This window comes from Eleutherodactylus coqui, chromosome 6, assembly GCF_035609145.1.
Source record: "Eleutherodactylus coqui strain aEleCoq1 chromosome 6, aEleCoq1.hap1, whole genome shotgun sequence".
NCBI lineage: Eukaryota > Metazoa > Chordata > Amphibia > Anura > Eleutherodactylidae > Eleutherodactylus > Eleutherodactylus coqui.
In genome coordinates this window covers 91,418,065-91,433,272 of record NC_089842.1, presented here as the reverse complement: position 1 = coordinate 91,433,272, position 15,208 = coordinate 91,418,065, and the positions used below count along the sequence as shown (strand labels likewise).

Sequence of the window (15,208 nt, the reverse complement as noted above, 5' to 3'; positions counted from 1 at the left end):
GTAAACGGACACTACCGACCATTCCTGGTTTTGTCCAGTACATTTTCCCTATGTGTGGACTACTTTATTCTATCATCAAGATTTACCACAGAAGATAGAATGGTGGCGTCACGTGTGACAAAGAGACTACAAGTAACCTCCGGTTATTTTTTCCCTGTGAACTTCCCCAGCAGTAACTTGGTTGGGTCCCAAGCTACTCCCAGCTAAGGAGATGGTAGAGCACTGTGACAAGATCTTTACCTACCCCTGTATCTCCTCGGCTGTGGGCCTGCTCCTCGGACGCTGCTATAGCATGAGCAGCTTATACATCTTGAAGGGCACTATCAATCCTGAGCAGTATATAGAGGTTTTAGGACAACTTATGCTCCTATCCAGATAACGGCTCTTTCAGGGAAGATCTTGCATATTTCAGCAGGACAATGCTAAACCCCATACTGCATCCATGACAACAGCATGGCTTCACAGAAGAAGAATCCGGGTGCTGAACTGGCAGCCTGCAGCCCAGACCCTTCAAACACTTAGCACATTATGAAATGAAAAATTCAGTAAAGAAGACCCAGCAGCAGAGGAGCTAGAAACCTACATCAGACAAGATTTGGACAACGTTCCTCTCCCAAAACACCAGCAAGTGGTCTCCTCTAGAGACGAGCGAGCACACTCGGATAAGTCAGTTACTTGAGCGAGCCTTGCTGTTCTCGAGTAACTGCATTCTTGTCCGAGCGTGCTCGGGGGAGGGGGGGTTTGGCGGGGCGGGGTGAGGTGGGGGATAGCGGGGGAGAGAGTGAGAGAGATCCCCCCCCCCCCAGTAAGCAGTTACTCGAGAAGAGTGCGTAACTGACTTATCCGAGCGTGCTCGCTCAGCTCTAGTCTCCTGACTTCCCAGACGTTTACAGACTGATGTAAAAAGAAGAGGGGATGCTACACAATGGTAGGGATGGTCGTGGTCCAACTTTTGTGAGATGTGTCGCTGCCATCAATTTCTAAATGAGTTTTTTTTTTTTTAATGAAATGAAAAAATGTCTCTCTTTCACCTTTCTGATACTTGTTCTGTTTTATTGTGAAAAACATATGGTTTTATGAGATTTTCAAATCATTGCATTCTTTTTTTCTTTACATTTATTCACATTTTACACAGTGTCCCAACTTTTTGGAATTGGAGTTGTACATAAAATAAATGTATAACATTTGCACAGACAATAAAAAGTTGTCTCAATAAATACAGGCTGCCCATGTATGTTTTCCTTAAAATGTCAATAAAAAAAGAGTTAAAAAAAAATTTTAAAGGTGTCTCAAGTATGTCAAGAAAAATACAGGTACTGCTAATGGCGACCATATTACTGTCACGGTAGAGAGGCTGCTAATCGCAACTTGATTTTATCAGCTGATCGTGCTGTACACATTCTCTGTTTTAAACTGCAGGTCCTAAAAACACAAAATACGACAGGTTAATATAATTTATAGGAAAGAACTATAAATACAGTAATATTGCTTTACTCTGACATCCATACCAGATTATGAGATACCCTAGATCTTATTAGTCATATAGATTAATTTATAAAAATATTCTTGATTACTCTAGAGAGCCTTAAAGGGGTTGTGCCACTTTCAGCTTTTTTCAGACAGCTCCATATATTGTGCAGTGCCCCGGGCCGAATCCCAATCACTTCAATAGGATTCAGCCTGCAGTACCAACCTGGGCCACCGTGTAATGTATAGAACTATCTGAAAATAGCTAAAAGTGGGACAACCCCTTTAAAGTAGATTTTCACCATTTTATTATTTTTTTAAAATCTAAATAGAACCCAAATTATGTGAGGATTAATTTTTTTTATATCTTTGGAAACAAAGCTCTAAATTCCCTGCACACTTATAGAGCGAAATGATAAAGCTCTGGGGGCCTGCAGCTACCATGAGGGAAAAACTGAGATGCTTACTGCATACTGTTCATACATTGCACATAATAATAAGACTGTATACAGTAAGCTCCCTCTAGTGGTGGCAGCAGGCAACTAACGTTTTAAAGAGAACCTGTCATTACTCTTCAGCCCTATAAACTATGTAATGGGGCTCAATGTGTAGGGACAAGGAATTTGGGGAGCTGTGTTTCATACTCACCAGGTGCCCTGTCCCTGTGCTGTATCCCTGTGATATTAGCATGCTCCAGCAGCCTAATTCTTTTGTTTATGCATCTCTCATAGAAATGAATGGACACAGCAAAGCAACGGGGCACCCGGTGAGTATGAAACACAGTTGCTCGTTCCCTCAGTTTTGAGCCCCATAACATAGTTTATGAAACTCAAAGGTGATGACAGGTTCCCCTTAAAGAAGTTGACCACTTGATACATTTTTCCGAAAAGGCCTTAAACTGATTGTTCTGGCATATGATTTTGTAAATCACATCATTTACCTTACTTTACCGCGCTGTCCAGTACAAGTCCCTCAGCACCTATACATGGTAAACGCTAGGTTTGTTTCAATCCTTCAATTTCTTTGCAGGTCCCCTAGAGTGGGGGCGACTGTCCCAGACTACTGAAGCACACTGCGTACAGTGTAGTATGAGAATCTGGCAGACATTCTACATACATGAAGAAGGGACTGGGAATAGGAAGAACTACAGCAGCAACATTAAAAGGATGGCACCAGGTATGTAAGTGATGTATTCTGTATGTATAAGGAAATCTTTACTGTAAACCAATCGGAGAACTTACCTTATAAGTGGGTTCGTTAGACTTCTAAAAAGAAAGCAAGGAAGAGACCAGAAAATAATAATTAATAACAAACATGGATCAATATAGAAAGCAAAATAATGTTTTTAATTAAATGGACTCATTACTCTATCTTAATTTTTACAAAAACAATGTATTATGGGACATTGAATCTTATTGGATGGGTAAGCTTCTTTATGTGGCCAGATTCATAAACAGCACTGCGACTGCAAAGATGCTCAAAGCAGAGATATCTATCTATCTATCTATCTATCTATCGGCTCTTTCACATGGGCGCTGCTATTTGGGGCTGGCCATGTCATGGCCACAGCGCGGCTGAAAATCACATGAACAAGTGGCAGCCATTACCAAGTCACGGCTGCATCTCCTGTTTATGCACCCTTCCATTTGGCCCCAGTCTGGTGAGTATACGCCAAGCCCGGGATACTGTCAGGTGAGGGAAAAGAGTTTAGTTCTGCTAAACTCCCACCCCCTTCCCTATCCCTCTCCACCCCTTGCTGGCTGTTTGCAATGAGAGGGGGCCGGATGGGGCAGGAGCTAGTGTGCTAATCTCCCAACCCGCCCCGCCCCCTCCTTTTGCTAACAGCCAGCAAGGGGCGGAAAGGGGAAGGGAGTTTAGCAGAGACACTACTAAACTCCCTCCCACCTCCATTTTTCGGCAGCTCCCATAGGTTCTCATAGGAGTCTATGGGACTGGCCGCCTTCTTCCGGCCAGATGATAGCTCAAGAACTATCTTTTCCAGCTGGCGTAATAGAGCGCGACCGGAATGTGCACCATATGTGGTATCTTTGCCGTACGGCCGTTTTTACGCACCACAAAAACGGCCATCTGAACTGAGGCATTTGAAACCAATGTTTCGAATGGGTAGCGTATATTGGCTGGCCGTGAAAACGGGCCGATATACGCTTATATGAATGATGCCTAAGGCCGCTCTCACACAGACGTTTTTTACACACACTCTACTAAGCCTTCATTGATTGCAATGAGGCTTCTCAGACGAGTGTTTTAGCGCGGTGTTTCTAACACGCTCTAAATTGAATGCTGTATGTTCTATCTTTTGGCGTTGCAGCGCTTTTTAATGCATTCACCCATTGCAATGATAGGGTGCATTAAAAAACACCGTAGAACGCTTTTAAAAATGCCGTCTTAAAACGCTGCATTTAAAAACTTGTCTTTTTTTTTTTAAACGCCTATGTGAGAGAGTGGTCTAAAGGAAAGCAGCACATATAACAATTAGGCCTCATGTCCACGGGCATAATTAAATTGCGGATGATCCGCAGTTCAATATGCCCCATAGACAATCATTGGGCATTCGCAGGTAATTAATTACCTATGGATGTCATTTTTCCCGGTATGCGGATCACACACGCGGGAAAAAAATTGCAGCATGCTCTATTTCCCGCGGGTTCCTACATGAACAGCTTCTAATGAAGTCAATGGAAGCTGTCCGATCTGAGGCACACCTGCATCCTGGTTGGCGCGCCAAGCGTGTCCGCAGTGTAGAAGAAAGAAGAAAAACATTACTTACTGACGCTAGGTCCAGTACTTTGTCATATGGCTCAGGCTGGTCTTTCGTGCCTGCAGATATTGCAAAATTAATAATAATTATGATAATGACAAGGAATAAGTGGGAGAGGGAAGATGAGGGGAAAAAAGGAAAAACATGAAAATAGAAGGATTGATGGTGATGATGATCCATTCAGTTGCATCCGACCCTCGGTCACTCCATGGATCAATGTTCTCCATGCATTTCTGTCTTTTACGGCTTCTTTCAATTCCGCAATTGACATGTTTGTGGTGGCCTTGATTGTATCTAGCCATCTTGTTCTTTGTCGTCCTGATGTTCTCTTTCCACTGACCTTGCCAAGCATCAGTACTGTTTCCAGTGGGTTAGTACGCATCACGTGTCCAAAAAAAGAGAGCCGCTGTTTGATGAGTTTGCCCTCTAGTGGTATTTTAACACTACCTTGTTCATTGTCATGGCAGTCCAAGGTACCTGTAACATTCTCCTCCAGTACCATAGTTCAAGCGCATCAATTTTCCTTCTGTTTTTCTGAGCGTCCAACTTTCGCCACCATATGTCATTATGGGAAAGACCATTGCGTTGACCAGTCTAGTTTTGGTTGCAATGCTAATATCCTTGCTTTTCCAAATCTTTTCTTTTCCTTGCATTGCATTCCTACCAAGTGTAATCTGTCTCTTGATCTCAGGTCCAGATTGTCCTTTGCAATCGATTTTGGATTCAAGTAAGATGAAATCTTGGACCGACTCGACTTCTTCATTGTTAATTTTTATGCTCACTGTACCGTTCCCTACCGTGGTCATGACTTTCGTTTTCTTGCTGTTGAGATACAGTCCCATGCGTTTGCTTTCCTCTTGCACTTGTTGGATAAGGTATTCCAGGTCCCTTTTGTAGTGGCCCAAAACACCTACATCTGGCCCCTCCATAATTGTCATACATGTCATGTCTTTTATGTGGATGTAGTGTGCAAAGTGTCTTGTCTGCTGTTATGTGTATTGCACAGCTGCAGCATGCAAGAAGTTAACGTCTGCAAGTGGCTGGGATGTGTCTGAAAAAGTATCAAGTCTGTCTAGTCACGTGGTGTCATATGAATATAAATATGAGTGATTAAGAGTTAGGTGTGGTTCGTCTTCAGCGGACTTTCATCATCTTCAACGGTTAGGAGTAAAGTAGGAATGGCGGTACCTTCAACCCTCATATGGTGAAGTCCTCTATCCCAGGAACCACCCCTGAAGAGCATTAGAAAGAGGAAAAGGAGTCCGCTGGCAGCCATCAATACAATAATTTTCGAATGAGTGTCTGTGTAGTGTTGTGTCCCGCTCCGGTGTTATTCTGCATCCTGGAGTGTGTATGTCCAGGAGCGGAGCTTTACAGATAACAAGACTGTAGGCCCGATATCATCCTATGTCCTCCTCTCTGACATTCTGCTAAAGTTGTCTCTATTTGCACAAGCTAGTAAGCTGTATTCTGCAAAGCCTGAAGTAAAGTTTGCCAGTCACTGCCCATTCCCAGTTATTGGGTTTCTCAAGTTTAATCGTGTGTTGACTCTCTTTATTTCTACCGCTGAGAAGTTATCGGTGAGAAGGAACAGTGGCGTCACGTGACAACTTCTACAGTCCACTACACATCTATTCAGGTAACTACTGACCTAGGGTTGCCTGGAAGAGGCCTAGCGGTGCCTTGGCTGAGGTTGCATACGTTCCTCCAGGGAGGAGTCTGGTAGAGCCACCTTGACAAGTGCCATCGCTACCTCTGCCAGCTCCTCAGTGTGGGCCTCGTGTCTCAGTCACTGCACTTTCACTTTCCGCAAACAGGGTGGTGTCATCTGCATATCGGAAGTTGATGACATTTTTGCCACCGATTTTGACTCTGATTTCTAATTCGGCCAAATTGCATCATCTTATGATCATTTCTGCATACAGATTGAGGGCTGGTGATAGAATGCAACCTTGCCGTACGCCTTTCTCGTTTCTGAACCAATCCGTATTTCCATAAGCTGCCCTGACTGTTGCTTCTTGGTTGTTGTAAAGCGACCTTATAAGCTGTTCATTATGTTCTGGGACGCCCGCTTGCTTCAGACACTTCCAAAGCTTGTCATGTTTGTCGATGAAACACATGTACACATCCTTTTGATACTCTCGGGTCTTCTCCATGATCCAGCGCAGGTTAACAATTTTGTCTCTGGTGCCACGTCCTTTGTGGAAGCCAGCCTAAATGTCCGGTAGTTCCTGTTCAACAATTGTCACAATACATTTTTGTATGATCTTTAAAAGAATTTTGCTTGCGTGAGGTATGAGGGCGATGGTGCGGTAATTGGAAGGATTAGAATAATTAAACTAGAAATTTGAAAGCGATAAGTGATAAATGGCTTTACACCCAAGCGGGTTCACCTGTCTTGTTGGATCAAGAGATCTACAAGGGTCTTAGTTAACCAAAACTATCATAACCACCATCAACCCAAGAGTAACTGAGCAGTATAACCACTTCATAGCGTAACTCTATAATTAAACCTCTGTGTTACGACTCAATTCATTTCAATAGGTATAACAGAAATAGCCAAGCGGGTGCAGGTCGGATATCTCAGCAGTCCTATTGTAAGTGAATGGAGCGCTGACGGCACATGCCCACCTAGCACTCCATTCAGAGTGATGTCATTGCGGGGGAAGAAGCAACCCTGGTATTGACAGGAGAACGGGACACTGGACCCCTGTTGTCGAGATCAGCAGAATCTCAACAGTGAGACTCCAACCGGTCAGCAAGGTAGCCCTTATATTGCAGATAGTGGATAACTTGTTATTCTGGTAAAACCCCCTTAATGGCCCTGAGTGTCTGTTTGGGAAATTAGCTTGTAAGAAAGGCTGATATGAGTGATTACAATGTGCATACAGTGCTATAGAACATGGCCCCACTATTTAAATAACTGGATAAAAATATACACCAGATTTAACGATACAAGAAGACTTAAACATTGGACTTACCATTCTTAGCCTCTCTTAAAGGAAGTATGTATGCCTTGTATAGAAGGTAAGTTACAGTAAGTATTAGCACAATGCCCAATACTGCCCCACAGGCAATACCTGCAATTACACCAGGGCTAAATCCACCTGCAATTACACCAGTGCTAAATCCAGTGGCATCATGAGAATGATCTGCGAAGCAATATGATAATAAAGATTATTTGGGATTGGTAGCGATATAAATATGATAGATAGATAGATAGATAGGAGATAGATATGCGTTACATGCAGAAGTGGAATGGCAATATAAAGAGGGGGGAAACGAGGTGTTTTAAATCTTATTTAAATCAATCAGAATGTGAATGAAATTCTAAGTGTTGAAAGAATTCTGTCGTCAGATTCTTGCTGCCCAAACCACAAGCAGCATGAACCCAGACACAGATGCCTGTTGTCCCAGTGAGTGTTTTGTTCTAAAACGATAACAAAAATTTGGGGGGCTCAAGGGCCCACTAGGGTTAAATTGTAACCAATCCCTCCACAGCCTTTGCCGTAAGCTGAAACCCACAGTTAGGGCCTCTTGGAAAGTAACCTTTATTAATACATAGTAAAATATATTGTAGCACTTTCTGCTATTCAATTAATTTCTATTGCATACAGGCTAAGTGTTTATGGGGTAGGTTTCGGCCTGGGAAACTCTAGCGGGATGTGAACAAGTCCTTTGACCAAGCATTGCACTGGCAGTCAAGCCACTCTCCAGCCTAGGTCTTTGCATTCTGCTTGGACCCTCAAATGATGCCAGACCCAAGAAAGTGGACCGTTGGTAAAAGTAGTTGACTACCCCTTCCATAGATAGATAAAGTTGCATGAGAAAAGCTTCACTAGCTTTGTAGCTTATTACATAATTTCTCCCTCTCCACTGGAAGCTCAGTCTTATCATAAGGCTGCCAGACATTATAACAACCAAAGTTAGGTTCACATTCTCTAGGTAGAACAGGAAATGAAAATAAATGTTGTTTTCCAGTAGGTCATATTATAGGGGAATTCCCATCTCAGCAATCATATCTCATATAGTCGCTTATCCTTAGTTATGCAAATTAGCACATATCTCCTTTCTTTTTGAGTGAACTCTGTACTGTTTATTTTTCCTTGGTCTCTCATTTTGTTAATGGCAGGCTTTCATTGGATATGGCCTCCCCCATGGTCCAGCAGTGATGGCTGTGCTTGCACAGTGGCTTCTGTGCTTGTTGCAATGCATGCTTTGTTTGATCATGCATAGTAGTTGCCAGTCTGGCCTGCTCTCTGCCATGCTATAGAGTTTAATAGGACATCTCAGGCACATGTGCAGTAGCATGTCAGCTGTCCTTGTCTGTTATACTTGGAAGATAATTTAAGAAAGAGCAGAATGGAGGAAGGGGCGCTTGACCAGTCAAGGTAGTTGCTTGTTCCCTTCATTGGTCATTTCCCACAGTGCCCTCTGATGGGTCTTGTGGCCATAAGTGTGGATCAACCTGCACCCCAGAACCCTCATGGACTCCACCCGGTGTTACACTGCCACTGGACCCGAGTTCCCACCTGCATTATACCACCACTGGATCATAGTGTGTGCAGCTGCCACTAAAGTGGCCTAATATATTTGCGCTCTCTTTTCTCCCTCCCAAAGTGACCCTGCTGACTTCATGCTGTATCAGTTATATACAGCACTGATGGTAGCTTTCATTAAAGAGTGAAAATACTGAGATGAGTGTGTCCTACCTCTTCTGCATTGTTCCTGTACGCAGTAGCCCTGAAGAACAGTGGGGTCTCAGATACCATCCTTCCACCCAAACATGGGAGGGGGGAAAGGAGAAAAGCCCATTAAAAAGTTTATCCAAATTAAACCATCTCTGTTCACATAAATGTGCTAGAACAATCACCGGTGACTGCAACAAATACATGGCAGGCGGTAGGAAGTATGGGTCGCAGCTAATGTAAGAGCAAGATGGACGCTCTGGAGGGAGAGCCACTCCATGAAGCCAAGTGCCAAATGTATTCTAGACAATTTTACACCTAGTGTAACCCGACAGTTTTGAAAAATATCTAGGAAAAGGATGTGATTAAGAGTTTTATAATGTGCACAGTTTAGTTGTGTTCCCTTTTTTGGTTAAAACTTAATATTGGGTAACATTTGTACACCAGCTGTGAAGAAAGGTATGGAAAAGAAAAGATACCTTCCAAGTACATTTGCCACTTTGCACACTCCTAAATTCTACTGCAGTGTTAGTAATAGATAAAGAAAGGAGTGGGGCAACTCCAATATGAAATGATTAGAATGAAAATTCTTGGTGGAAAGAATTTTCTATGGAGGATATACCCTTAAAAACAGTCTATGTATTAAAGGGGTTTTGTAATTAAAAAAAATATATATTCATCTATTCCTCCCCAGGTCGTCTTCTTACCACATCTTCTCGCTGAGCTTCTCCAGTCCCACAGGTCACCTCACCTTCACACATCCGGAACATCTTTTTCTTGTTATGGGGCGTTCTTTCTCTGCATTCTTCTTCCGGCAGGTCAATGTAGGTTACATCACTAGTGACATAACGTTCACTGCCTAGGAAGGAATGCTGAGCTATTGCTGAGACTGCACATGCACGCTGTCTTGCCGTGAGAGTTAATATACTGTTGCAGAGAGACAGTGTGCATACACAGTCTTTGCCGCTAGCACACTGGTGACGTAGCGTACACTAACCAGCAAGAAGGAGCCTGCAGGGAATGGACGCTTCGTCACCGGAAGAAGAATATTCAGACAGCTTGCAGTGAGTGGACCCAGGGGACTGCAGGAGCCAGGAGAAGATTGGCGGGGAGAAGATGCGGGAAGAAGACTGACAGGGGAGGAGTAGGTAAGTATAGAATTTATGTTATCTAATGACAGAACCCCTTTTAGTAACAGGTGTAGCCAACCCACAAGGGTGGACGTGTCAGTAACAACACCATTGAAAGTGAAAAGAATTGTGAATAAGGTGCAACTTGATAATTATGAAGAATATACAAATACAGAGAAGTTACCCAACGTCTCTACTACCATGGAAATACGTAGAGACATCTCTGATTACCCCTGACGTATATCCCCAGCAATTACTGAGAAAGAGGTATGTTTGCCTCAAAAAACGTTTATTCTCTGCTCATACCAATAAACAGAGAAGTTGAGCTAATATTTCTGCATATTTGTATGTTTCTATTACATTGTTGGTAGAAAAACCTGTCTCAAGTAAGTATTGGTATAGTGGATGGTTAGGAGTCCATGACCTTTATCATCCAGGGGCCTAGACTACTCCATCCACCCCTGGGTCTTGGACAGAGAAATGCCCTACTATAGATTCCTCAGTAAGTCCTCTGGGTACATCCCTTTCTCTAGAAAGAATAACACAGTGCCACCATGGGAAAGACATCTTTTTGGGTTCCATACAAAGTACTCACATAATACTGTCAGGATGAAGACATCACTGATTTTCTTACTGACTAGATTCTCGGCTTCACATTGATATCTTCCTGTATCACTGCGATTAATGTTAGTGAATGTAACGGTTCTGGCATCTGCTGATATTATTGCTCCATAGGGAAAGCTTTCATTCTGCCGGCTCCATGTTATCTTCTCGGCATTGGCTGTGAGACATGTGAGGACACAGAAATCTCCTTCTTGGATTGAAGATTGGGAAGAATTGATTACTGGTTTTTTGACCAATTCTGTAAATAAAATAAACCAATGACACAAGATATACAAATTAAGCTAAGATTATATAGTTTCATCTCAACTTGGTGGCAGCATCAGTACTGGTGTATCTTGTCTCCACCAGAAATATGCATAGAGATATAGTGAGTGACTGTAGCCACCCATTTAACACACCAGAGCTCCTGATTGGCTAGGGGGGCTGTTTGCTGGGGTTGGAGGGTTACAGTTATGGTTAGGCTATGGTGGGTGTTTGCCGTGGCTGTAGGGTTAGGTTTACAGGAAGCAGGTGTGCCGTGCCTGGAGGGTTAGGGTTAGCCTTACAGTTAAGCTTACAGGAGTAGTGACACTCACAGAGGCGGCTTCAGGAGCTGCCCGAGAATCACTGCTGCGGCTGCAGATCACTGCAGACCCGTGGAGCTTGAGAGCGCTGTTGCCGTCGGCAGCACTGCCAGCTGGGGAAGGGTTTCTTGCGTGGCTTAATCGGCAGGACAGACAGCGAGGCCGCCTTCTGAGAAAGGCAAGTACGGCATTATATATTGCATTGAGCTGGGCGGTAACACTGACAGTGGGGCCGTTGCATGGAGACCACCGGTGACAGTCATGCAGCAGAGAAACAAGGGCTTCGGGGAGTAGATGGCAGAAGGACCACAGCAGAGACAGGAGAGCAGAGACAGCAGCCCAGCCAATCGCCAGCTGGGGGCGTAACCTATACCTCCCACAGCACAATCCCAGATCTCTACCTATTCTTCTGGTGGGGACAAGATGCACCAGTACCGGCAGCATCTGCTGTAACAATAGTGATAACATGATAAAAGTCTTCGGAAATTATTCTTTTTTTTGTCCCTGTGCATCTAAATTGAAAAATAAAGCAACTTCTCATATCGTTATAATGAAAAAATATCCTGCTCTATAGCTCCTAAGCAGACATATGCATCTCCATAGTAACAGACTACAAATAAACTTAGCGTAGTCTAATCATTCAGCTGTACTCTCTTCAATCTGTACCCTACTTCTTGCTAACCTACCAAATATGAATTAGTAACAAGTAACGTACAGATGAATGAGAGATGAATGCAGAATGAGACAACACAGGGTTTACTTCTAGTCTTTTACCATTGAGATGTATATGTTTGCTTAGGAACTGCTGCCTAATTTTTCTTCACTGACCAGTTCCTCACATCCTAAACTAAACCATCTGAAATGGACCATCACTGTATGTACAGTCATTCACAGATAGCTGTCAATCACTGATAGCTCCGCCCACTGGACTGTTCAGGTCAGAATGTGCAGAGATATAAATGAATAAATACAAGATGATATTTCCATCCAATTTTCGTACTGAAAAATCTATTCAAAAATTGTACAGCAATAGCAGCCATTCAATTAAATGAGCTTTTGTACACAGACTTTTTTTACTCGGATGAACAGTTAGAGTAAAAAAAAAAAAATCAAACAGCACACAGGCGCAGCTTTAAAATCATTCATGTGCATGTAGCCTGAGGGCTTTTACCCATTAGCGTTTTTTTATCGCTGCAATATCGCTGCGTTTTTTTCAATGGGACTTCCTATTGTTAAATTTTTTTTGTGCGATGCGATTTTAACATTAGAAAGTCCCATTGAAAAAAACGCAGTGATAAAAAAAACAGTAGTGGGTAAAAGTCCTTATACTGAATCTTTCCCCATAACTATATATCAATCTTCTCCGCTCTTCCTGCTCTGTAACATCATGCCTGCAGTTTGGACAGCTTGTTTGAGCTGACAGATTCCCTTTAACCCCGGCACTTGAAAAACCTTCCAGTCCAAATTTATAACATTTTCCATCTCTAAACTTCAAATTCTGATTTCAAGCTAATATAATTGAAGTTTGAAGGCACAAAATGTGACAATCTGAAAGGTCCTTAGATGATAGGCTAAATCATCACTTCCAGGACCCCTTGTTCTTCTTCATGCTGAGGATAGCCGTTAATGACATTGGCTTTATGTTTGGTGTCGTTGACCTACTGCAGAATTAATTTGGAGTGAATTGGATGGCTTCTGCTTTTGAAAAAGATTCTTTGCAGCATTTTTTCCACCCCTGCCTAAAACTTTTACACAGTATTGTATAATATAGGAACAGTCCGCAATATTCATCATAGATAGTCAGGGTCACATGCATGTCCTGTGCTGGTTTCATATTTGTCTTTCTTCACTATATAATTGCCCCCATCTGTGATCTGAAGAGCTTTGATCTGTAATGATCCGTACTGAAAGCTGTGATCCTAGGATTGTGCAGATCTCCAGGAACTGTAGGGTTACTACTACCAGGAAAATATGTCAGGATTTGATACTGATAACTTGTATTGGGACTTTTATACCAGGAAATAGTCACATTTTCCTTAGTAATCTCAGTAACAGTCAGGGTGACAGATCCATTAACAACTGAATGCTGAGGGATCAGCTTGATACCATAAACCATATGTGGCCACCGATCTGGGAAAGCCGTAAAAAAATGCTAAAATCATTGTAATGATGTCCTATTGAAACTGATATACTTGCATATTTCTCTGCCTTTACATTAAATGGATTTTTAAACATTCCATTAGCAATTTGTAAAAGTTTCCTCCAAGACCACAGCTTGAAAGTGTTAATTTTTCTCCTGTCTGCTATCCTCAATGTCCAGGTCTCAGCCATTTGTTGCAATTGGGAAGACAATGGATGTGATTAATGTTTGTTTGATAGTGACTGACACAACCTTGTACTTCCATATTAGGTAGATGCTCACCATGGCCGTATGCCTCAGTGCTATTCGGCGCTTTATCTCATCTGTCGAGCTGCCACTGTGATAGATGAAGAACTCAAGGAATACAAAACTATTAACTACTCTGATTTCCTCGTTGATGACCTTTATGTGGACTTCCTTGTTGGCAGCGGTCATGATCTTTGTCTTCTTGATGTTCAGGTGAAGTCCCATCTTCTCGCTTTGTTCTTTAAGTTGCAGCATCAGCGTCTTTAGATGCTTCGCTGTCTCTGCTACTAGGGTCATATCATTTGCATATCCTAGATTAGTTATGGTTCTTCTACCTATTTTCAACCCAATACCTTGATCATTTAAGTCCAGCCGCCTCATGATCACTTCTGCATAGAGGTTGAAAAGCAAAGGAGAGAGGATGCACCCTTGTCTTGTGCCCTTTTTTTATCTTGAACTATTCTGTTTCCCCATATCTGGTCTCACTGTGGCTTCTTTACTGCTGTAGAAGGACCTAATCAACGTGATCAGGTATGCTGGTGTAGTGGCCCAGAGACCCCTCCAGAACCACAGAATACATGTTTTATGTTTGTCTTGTGCATGGTCTTGTCTGTTGAGTCAGATTTAAGTGTATTGAATGTTTGCAGGCATGAAAGAGTTAATGTTTGGTCATGTCTGGAAAATGTATCGTTTTGTCCTGTGTGTCGTATAAAAGTGTAGTCACATGTGAGCCCAGAGAGTTCCAAGGATTCCAGCCCAGTAGTTGGAGGGAGTTTGAGTGGTTCCCGTCCCAGTAAGAGCTAGTGAGAGGAGGGAGACATGGAGGAGGCCGAGAGGTGGTCCGCTATTCCCACTTGGGCCTTTCTTTCCTGAGATACTCCCCATAGCCACTAGACACAGGGAGTGCATGAGCCCGAACAAGGGAAAAGCTGCGCAAGAACCGCATGTGTCTGGAAAGAGAAAAAAAAAACACCAGAGAGCAAAGAACAAGTGAGTGACTGACAGATGAGAAAGAAAATTACCGGGATAGAGAATTTCCACATATAACTGCGACTGTGGATGTACAAATACCCTGTGAATCCTCACTGCTTCACCACTGTAAGAACTGTTTATTTGTTGTTTGCTACAATCGTTTAAGTAAACGGATAGGACTGAATGTTCCCAGATGTTATTCAGAAAAGACACTCTGTGTGTGGACTACTTTGTTTTTCGTTATGACATCTAAGAGATCCACCGCAGAGGATGGAACGTCGGCGTCACGAGTGACAAACAGGATTTCAGGTAACCTCGGTTACTAATTTGTGATCTCCTCCTGTCGGTATTGAGGCCAGGTCCCGAGCTACCCTTAGGGAGGAGACAGTAGAGCCCTGTGACAAGGTATTTCTCTACCCCACTGTCTCCTCGGCTGAGGACTTGCTCCTCAGATGCAGCACTAGTACTATTACCTCCCTCTGTGCTTCCCAAAGCTTATCATGCTCAATGTAGTTGACAACCTTGGTATAATCAATGAAACACAGGTAGAGCTTCTTCTGATGCTCTCTTGCCTTTTCCATGATCTACCTCAAGCATGC

The 15,208-nt window shown here is 42.9% G+C and overlaps 1 protein-coding gene across 1 annotated transcript in view; it reads right to left on the bottom strand.

The window, feature by feature from the left end:
- Positions 1-1,145: 1,145 nt before the first annotated feature.
- Positions 1,146-15,208, bottom strand: part of LOC136631397 (carcinoembryonic antigen-related cell adhesion molecule 1-like) — a 39,848-nt gene continuing 25,785 nt past the window's right edge. Inside the window, exons 3-7 of the mRNA XM_066605678.1 lie at positions 10,660-10,926; positions 7,228-7,398; positions 4,256-4,305; positions 2,709-2,732; positions 1,146-1,422 (exon numbers count right to left, since the gene is read on the bottom strand). Coding sequence (XP_066461775.1) covers positions 1,378-1,422; positions 2,709-2,732; positions 4,256-4,305; positions 7,228-7,398; positions 10,660-10,926 — 557 coding nt within the window. The 3' untranslated portion in view covers positions 1,146-1,377. The remainder of the gene's footprint in view (positions 1,423-2,708; positions 2,733-4,255; positions 4,306-7,227; positions 7,399-10,659; positions 10,927-15,208) is intronic.